Below are 7,550 nucleotides of genomic sequence, written 5' to 3' on the forward strand. Positions count from 1 at the left end.
ATTAACCTATTTATACTTTTTAGGATAATCTGTCTAGAACACCCAAAAAAACACCCTATACCCAGCATGATATGAGTGCAAATGGTAGAACAAGGGGGCAGGGCTTTATATTGTGATTTGTGATTATATTAACAACTTGTATATATTATGTTTCGGTCTTTCAACTAGTTTTGAATATAATTTAGGCAAAGAAAAGTCATTTTTTGTTTTCTTTCTTCATTTGTCAAAAATAGGTACACTCCAGATAGTCTCCCTTTTATCTCAGTGATAGAGGAATAAGACTTTTTAAAGTATGTACACCGAAGTAGGAGCGAGGCTCTTTTTGACTTGAATTGTATAAAAGAGCATATTTAACTTCCCTGGCGGTCTAATTATGTCAGTATTTTTATGTCAAAAGCAGTACATTGTTTTGTGTGAAAATTTGTTATTTAATATTTTAAGCCTGTAATTTTTAGGAATAACTCCTGAGTATGATAAAGTTTGAAACACAAATCATAAATTAGAATATATTAAATTTTAAATAATTATAAAAAAGTAATGAATGTAATAACTATTAAAAATGTAAAAAAAATTAAACTTGTCCAAACAAGCGTACAATAATAAACATTTGGATTATTTAATATTTTGGTTTATTTTTTATATCTATCACTGTAATCAATGTTTTAAAAGCAGATTACAATGTAATCTGCTTTTAAATTTCCTGTAAGGCCACGCCTCCCCAGCATACCGACACTTCACACATCACATCAATCAAGCCGAGGATGTGATGAAAAAGCCGGCCAGGCCAGGGTTCCCTCGAGGATGCCGCTGGATCGTGGGGAGCAGGTAGGATTTTTTTATGTTGCTTAAAGTCCGGAACACCATCAGGGGGGTTAAAGGTATCCGAACTCTTGCAACTGTGGGAGAGAATTTTTAGTTTTCAGGTGGGGGAGGCCTAATATGTCTCCCCCATCTGTTGGTATAGCAAACCAAAAAGAAAAGAAAAATGTTTATTTTGCAATGAAAGGTATCTGAACTGGTATCTGAATGTCCTTCATTAGCATCCCAATAGGTTTTTGTCTTAGATACTTTTATAAATCCTACCAATTTGAATAAGATGGGTGACAGATGTAGTTTAACCCCCCTAGCGGTAATCCCGAGTGTGACGCGGGGTGGATTTTACATGCAAAAAGCAGTAATCCCGAGTCACACTTGGGGTTTCTTTAGAAGCCTCCCTTACCTTTGCCACCCCGCGCTCCAACAGCGATCTGATGGTCCCGCTGTGATGTCAGGGCACCGGTCCATCAGGGGCATGGCCGGGTGGTAAATTTAAAAGCAGATTACTAATCTGCTTTTAAATACCACCCGGGTCCCAGCCACGCTGCTGCTCGCATCAGCAGTGAGATGCAAAGCACAATGCAGGACTTCTGCATTGTGCTTCACATCTAACTGCAGATGCGAGCAGCAATAGCAAATTCTGGGGGTGATGCCAGCTGGCACCACCCCCGGAATTTGCTATTACTGCTCGCATCTCCTGGAAGATGCGATGCACAATGCAGGTCTGCATTGTGCTTTGCATCTCCCTGGAGATGCAGAGCAGCGTCTGTGTGAGGCGGGCGGGACATCCCCACTCGCATCACCCGGGAGGATGTGACATCTTCCAGGTGATGCGAGTGGTGATGTATTATAGGGTGTGTCTGGGCAGGAAATTTAAAAGCAGATTACAATGTAATCTGCTTTTAAATGTTTTTTTACAGTAAAAAAAAAACACAAAACATTAAATAAAAAGTACATTTTTAATTTTATATTTTATTTTAAGATTACATTGTTGTCTATTTCATTATTTTTTAAAATATTTATAATTATGTATTATATTTTAAATAAATATAATTATCATACCTGGGAGTTAATCCTAAGAATTACAGGCCCACAATATAAACAAAAATTTCTATGCAAAAAAATTAGGATCACTTTTTGCATCAAAAAACTGACAGAATTAGAACACTAGGGGGGTTAAAATAATACAAGGTTATTTAATGGTAACATTTATACCATGGTTGTAGGACTGAGGAGGTTGTAGGGAAGAGCCTCTTTTCCCCCAAGGTTTCTTTAAACTGTTATTGAACAGAAACCAGCATCAATGGAAACCAATCACACCTTGCTGAAGGTACATGTTCTATAGTGCACATGTCTATAGGGAGAAAGGGCAAAATCAGTAGAGGAACAACCTTGGGAGGATGATTTTTTAGATGCAATGCTCTCTTAATCAAGCTATGCTGATGCTTCAGTGCAATTGCAGTGGCACTGCACAAGTGTGCATGGTGCATGGCAGAAGCTGCATAGAATTCAGAATGTGCAAGTGCACTGCAAATAGCACATCAAGTTGAACTGCATCGGGATGTCATGTCCTTGGGTGGCAATACAAAGCCCAAAGACAAAAAAAACTAACAAATAACAGTAAAATTCCAAAGAAAGCAATTACTGCATCCATGGGGGAAAAAAAAGACAAGCAAAAGAGACTAAAGGCAGCCTGAAAGAAAAAGATTCAGCGACAAAAGATAATGGGTAAGCTATTTGACATTTTTTACATTTTATTTTAGGATTTACATCCCCCTTTAAAACACAACAGGTGGCATGAAATAGTATAGCGTGAATGCAATTTTAACAGAATAGGTTTTATAATGCCCCAAAGACCAGCAGATATGTGCAATGAACGTGAAAGTAGAGGCATGACACTCTCTGCAAGGTTGATAAGCAATAGTGAGGGTACAAACATGCTGTCCAACCAACCAGGTGAAATCCTTTGGTTTGAAATGCTTAGACATATGCTTTTATGTAACTCGCTAAAGATTCCACTGGACCTTTTCATGTATTTTCCACTTGAGCTTTAGGACACCATTGCTGTCCCCCCCAATCTTGAATAGATGTTCCCTCTTTTTCACGTATGTAGCTGCAGCCCAGGGGATGTTTTATTAATGAGAGGGGATGAAAAGTTGTACTTTTTAACTAATAGAAGAAATGGTAAATGCCTTTGAGAAATGCATCTTTTGACTCGCATATTATTTCTGACTCTAAAATGGTTTTATTTTTCTTTAATAAAAAAAAAAAAAAAAAATATTAAGTACAGCTAAAAAAACATTTTGAAGGAGACCAATTATATTGAGAAGGGGAAAGTCCTTTGCTGCCAGGCATTGTGCACTGTGTCAAAGTGAATCCCAAAACTTCATTAGCTTCTGTCTTCAAATTGAGTTTTATTTTTTAGGAGGTAAGCTGCTAAAAATTCTATTGGGTTTGGAGGTCTGTAGAGAAAGAAAATACAAACTTTACACAAATATATATATCAAACAAATATTTTATTTACACACATTAAAACTATAATAAACTTCTGATATGCAACAGGGTCGCCAACCCTTTTTTAGGACCATGGACCAGTTTTACATTTTTCAATGGACTGCGAAAGTTGGAGGTTAATTATGGTCCTTGGAAATTTTCTTTTCCATGAACTGGTCCCTAGGGTGGGGAAGAACTGGGTTCGCTGTGGTACTATTGTCATTTTATACAGCAAACAACACAAATGGCTTACATGATTTTCTGAACTAAATGATAGTAGGGAGAGAACACAGATCATTTCTGTCACAGCAAATACTGCAGCTGACAAAGATGGCTGCACCCAGTATGGCACAGCCCACAATCTAGAAGTTGAGGACCCTTGGTGAAATGAATGTAGCAATGTAATACTAAGAAAATGTAATTGACAATACAATGACATCAATGACCATAAAGAAATTCTTTCTTATGACCTTTCTTATCCCTACTGATGATCAGAAACTGGATCATTATCACTTGATCATGACAGTGATCACACGCAGGTTGGATGCCTCATTAAAAAAAAAAAAAATTAAAAAAAAAGTTGTCCGTCACAATATTATTTATTCAAAAGCTTACCTTTCTTTTGCTAGCACTGAAAGACCCTGTAAAAGTATTGGAACCACAGTTTGATCAAGATATGCTCGTGTGGGCAGGGCTTGTAAATCCACCTTCTGCTTGGAGGCTTTTTCTGTGCTTGCTTTTTCATTTTCTACTATTCTCTACAAAGAAGAACAGTCAGATTAGCAATTTTACTATGGTTCAAACATCTACAAAATCAACTGTTTAGGATCCCATAAAAATCACATTTGCAGACAGGATGATTTACTTTATAAAAAAAATAAAAAAAATGTAATCTTCACAATAAATGTTTTCCTTGTAACTTTCCACCACTGGAAGGTAAAAGGAAACTGCAAGCCTGGCAATCTGGCAGTATTAACAGGTAGAACATTCTTACCGCTACATTGGGTTTAGATATATTTTTCCTTGCTTTATCCAGGCACATAAACAACACATACATCCAGCAATGTCATTGTTATTTTGCACTATGCTAAAATGAACAGGGAAGCTAATTACTTTCCTGATTTCTAAATAGTTATAGCACCATGTTGAATTGTGACTTGCATGCTACAATTGTGAAGGCCAATGTCCCTACATTTGGTGTCAAATTCAAGGGGTGTCCATTCATAACTGGTTTGCAAAACAAGGCACCTGGTAGTTTATGATAGGCAGGCAAGCTTGAGCACTTTGTGGCACTGAGATAGGTCAATAGCTATGTGGGATCTAGCAGCAAACGCTAACATTGCCTTAAAGTCAGTCCTGAGATTTGCCTACAAGAACTAGCAGGAGTTCAACAACCCCAGGAGGCTTTAGTAGAACGTGGTGTGTAAAAGAATATCTAGGTATCCAAAACTTCAGCAGTTCTCTGCGAAACATGTCACTTTGCAATAAGCAGTTACAGCTTGTGTTCTATGTTACCTGGTTGTTATATTATCTACTCACTAATAGTGTTGGTGTTTGAATTTAGGTTGTCCTTATATTCAACCCAAATATGGCTGTTTGAAGTCTGATAGACCAGACCCGAAAAACACGGGATTCAATGGCGCAAATTCTTGTGTAAAAAAAAAAAATGTGTTAAAAAAAAAAAAAATTGATGTTAAAGTAATTTATTGAATGTGTGTGATTTGTGTAACTAACTTATTTTTTTTAAAGGTTATCCCACAATTACAGAATGATTTCCACGGCTGTGCAGCATCCTGTCAGTGTTGGATCCCTGGGCACTAGAGGTTAAATTGGAAAAAGTCTCCCCATTCATCACTTCTAGTGCTCGGTGATTGGCTGAAGAAAGGTAAACCTTTATGACAGCTTAAGCGTCATCAGGATTTTCCTTTCCCCAGCCAATCAGAGAGGACTAGAGGTGATTGAAAGGGGGGACTTGTCACCATTTAGCCTCTAGTGTTTCAGGGATCTTCTCAATGACTGCGGCCATTGAGAACAGTGTGCGATCCCCTGCACTAGAGGTTAAATGGGTACCAGTCTCCCCACTCAATTAACAGTTACAGCCAGCGTACAATGGTGGATATGTTAATGACATGGCCTGCCCCCCCCCCCCAAAAGGGGGAGTTGCAAACATGAACCTAAGGCTAGATACACACTTAAGAGTTTTGCCATTGGAAAGCATCTTTCACAATGCTTTCAATCATTAAAAGACCGAAACAGGCAAGAACGAGCGCTGTTCATACAGCGCTGTTCTGCTCTATGTAGAGGGGAGGGGGTGAACAAACGAGTGGCACCCTGTGCGCCATCTGTGCTCTCTCCCCTTCACTTTTATTATGGTTGTTCTTGGATCGGGCAGGGCAGATCCATGAACGATGTCAGATGAGCTCTGTACACACGTCAGATTCCCATCTAATACTAACCCTGAAGTGACAATCAGACAAGAATTATCTGACGTGTGTACATAGCTTTTAGTTACATACACAAGCTAGATAATTGTTGCCAATCAAGATTGTCTCGGGCACGAACCTAGTGTGTGCATCACAGTACTCCGACATCCTTTAGTGGTCCGCTGTGGACAACCAAGGATGACCTCTATTTCCTACGGTGGAGGATAAGGATGATTCATGGATGTCCTCTCTAAAGAACTGAACATCTCTGTGTATGGCACTTGTTCATCCTAAAAGCAATGAAAACAATCACAAAAGAATGTTTTCAGTGACACCAATTTGATGTCCAAAACCAAAGCTATGGAAAGTAAATCCATCCACTGAGCACTTACCTGTGAACGCAATAGGAATGCATGTTATAGGGGAAAAAAAATAAAGTTGTGTTCAAAACCATACCAAGAACATTCACATACCTAAAGCCAAATTAAGGCAGTGAAGCTATTTGGCACTTAAGCTACGTACACACTTTCAATTAATATCGTTGGTAAACGAACGACCCTGCACGATATCTGCGAACGATTGTATAGCACCGATCCTGTACATACAGATAACGACACGATCGTTCGCAGATATTGTACACACGATAGATGCGATCGTTTGAACGATACAGGAAGTGACGTGCACCACAGGAAGTGAGCGAACGTTCGTTCATTAGGGTTCCGACGACAACACAAAGTGATGATTTACCAGCAGCCAGGATCCTGAGGATTAATATATGTATAGTACATTTAAAAATCCTCATTTTAAATTTCCCACCCGGTCCCATCCTCCAGGCTAAGACTCGCAAGCAGATGCCTGGTCCGTATCTGCTTCCCCTGGTCTTGCGTCCCCAACATTCACATGCCGGGGACGCAGATGTCGACAGGTTACACAGGCCGGTATTGGCAAGGGAAGAAGATCAGGGCTTTGCTGGAGGACGCCGCTGGAACGTGAGAACATGGTAGAGTTTTAATCTCCCTGGAAATTCCACCCCAAGTATGGCTCGGTGTTATTGCCAGGGAGGTTAATCCTTCCCCAGTGCAGTGATCCTTTTTCTTTCTCCCCAGAGTTCAGCTTTATCTACAATGGCTGGTGCAGGAGGAAAGGGTTAATCACAATGCAAGGGGTAGCTAACCACAAACTACAACAGGCAGGGAGCTACAAAGGGGCACAGATCACACACAGGGACTGCTAAGAGCTAATTCAGCATCCCGGATCATCATTCAGAGCTTCAACACAGCTACTGGGCTGGTACCTCAACATTCTCAGAGAGACCATATTCTGAATGAGGGTTTTCCGGAACCTGTAAAACAAAACAGCGGTCAGCAGTGCTCAGGGAACACACCGGGTGAGCGCTGCAATATACACAGCTCATTACCTGGCTCTGTCCACCTTCTGCGCTCTGCTCGGTCTCCATGACTTGTCACACCTGCACCACACACAAGCACAACACTTTATTACTGTACACAGGGCCGTGTGACAACGAAAGCACAACAACCCGCTGTACACAAACCGCACAACTGCAAAGAGCTCAAAGCGTGCACCGGAAGTTGCGCGGAGATATGGCAACCTAATCGTACACTTCCTTATTCCCGCCTTTCTGATTGGGCGCCGCCTAGTGACAACAACAAAGCCTGACCAATAGTAGGAAATTTCACACTCTTCCTTGGTAAAAAGTGCTGTGATAGGCTGGCGGAGGCGCCATGTTTTTGGTGGGATGTTTGGGCATCATTCAGGTGTCATGATAATGCCAATTTACAAGTTTTCAGTCACAGGTGA

The 7,550-nt window shown here is 40.2% G+C and overlaps 1 protein-coding gene across 2 annotated transcripts; it reads right to left on the minus strand.

Annotated features, from left to right (window-relative positions):
* Positions 1 to 1,761: 1,761 nt before the first annotated feature.
* Positions 1,762 to 7,342, minus strand: DPY30 (dpy-30 histone methyltransferase complex regulatory subunit). 2 transcript variants are annotated; one of them, XM_072409354.1, is made up of 4 exons: positions 7,150 to 7,342; positions 7,027 to 7,074; positions 3,925 to 4,067; positions 1,762 to 3,278 (listed from the first exon to the last, which is right to left on the minus strand). In XM_072409354.1, the coding sequence occupies exons 1-4, from the start codon at positions 7,186 to 7,188 to the stop codon at positions 3,206 to 3,208; spliced, it is 303 nt and encodes a 100-aa protein (XP_072265455.1). In that variant the 5' UTR covers positions 7,189 to 7,342; the 3' UTR covers positions 1,762 to 3,205. The 2 variants fall into 2 exon arrangements, with proteins under 2 accessions (XP_072265455.1, XP_072265456.1); XM_072409355.1 differs by lacking the exon at positions 7,027 to 7,074.
* Between the last annotated feature and the right edge of the window lie 208 nt (positions 7,343 to 7,550).

This window comes from Pyxicephalus adspersus, chromosome 4 (genome assembly GCF_032062135.1).
Source record: "Pyxicephalus adspersus chromosome 4, UCB_Pads_2.0, whole genome shotgun sequence".
Taxonomy (NCBI): domain Eukaryota; kingdom Metazoa; phylum Chordata; class Amphibia; order Anura; family Pyxicephalidae; genus Pyxicephalus; species Pyxicephalus adspersus.

Excerpts from the sequence above, each read along its gene's own strand:
- DPY30 (XM_072409354.1), bottom strand. The coding sequence starts at position 7,188 with ATGGAGACCGAGCAGAGCGCAGAAGGTGGACAGAGCCAG. Across the intron at positions 4,068-7,026 it reads GTCTCTCTGAGAATGTTGAG|AGAATAGTAGAAAATGAAAA; the intron begins GTACCAGCCCAG and ends TCTTCTTTGTAG. Across the intron at positions 3,279-3,924 it reads TCAGTGCTAGCAAAAGAAAG|ACCTCCAAACCCAATAGAAT; the intron begins GTAAGCTTTTGA and ends CTTTCTCTACAG.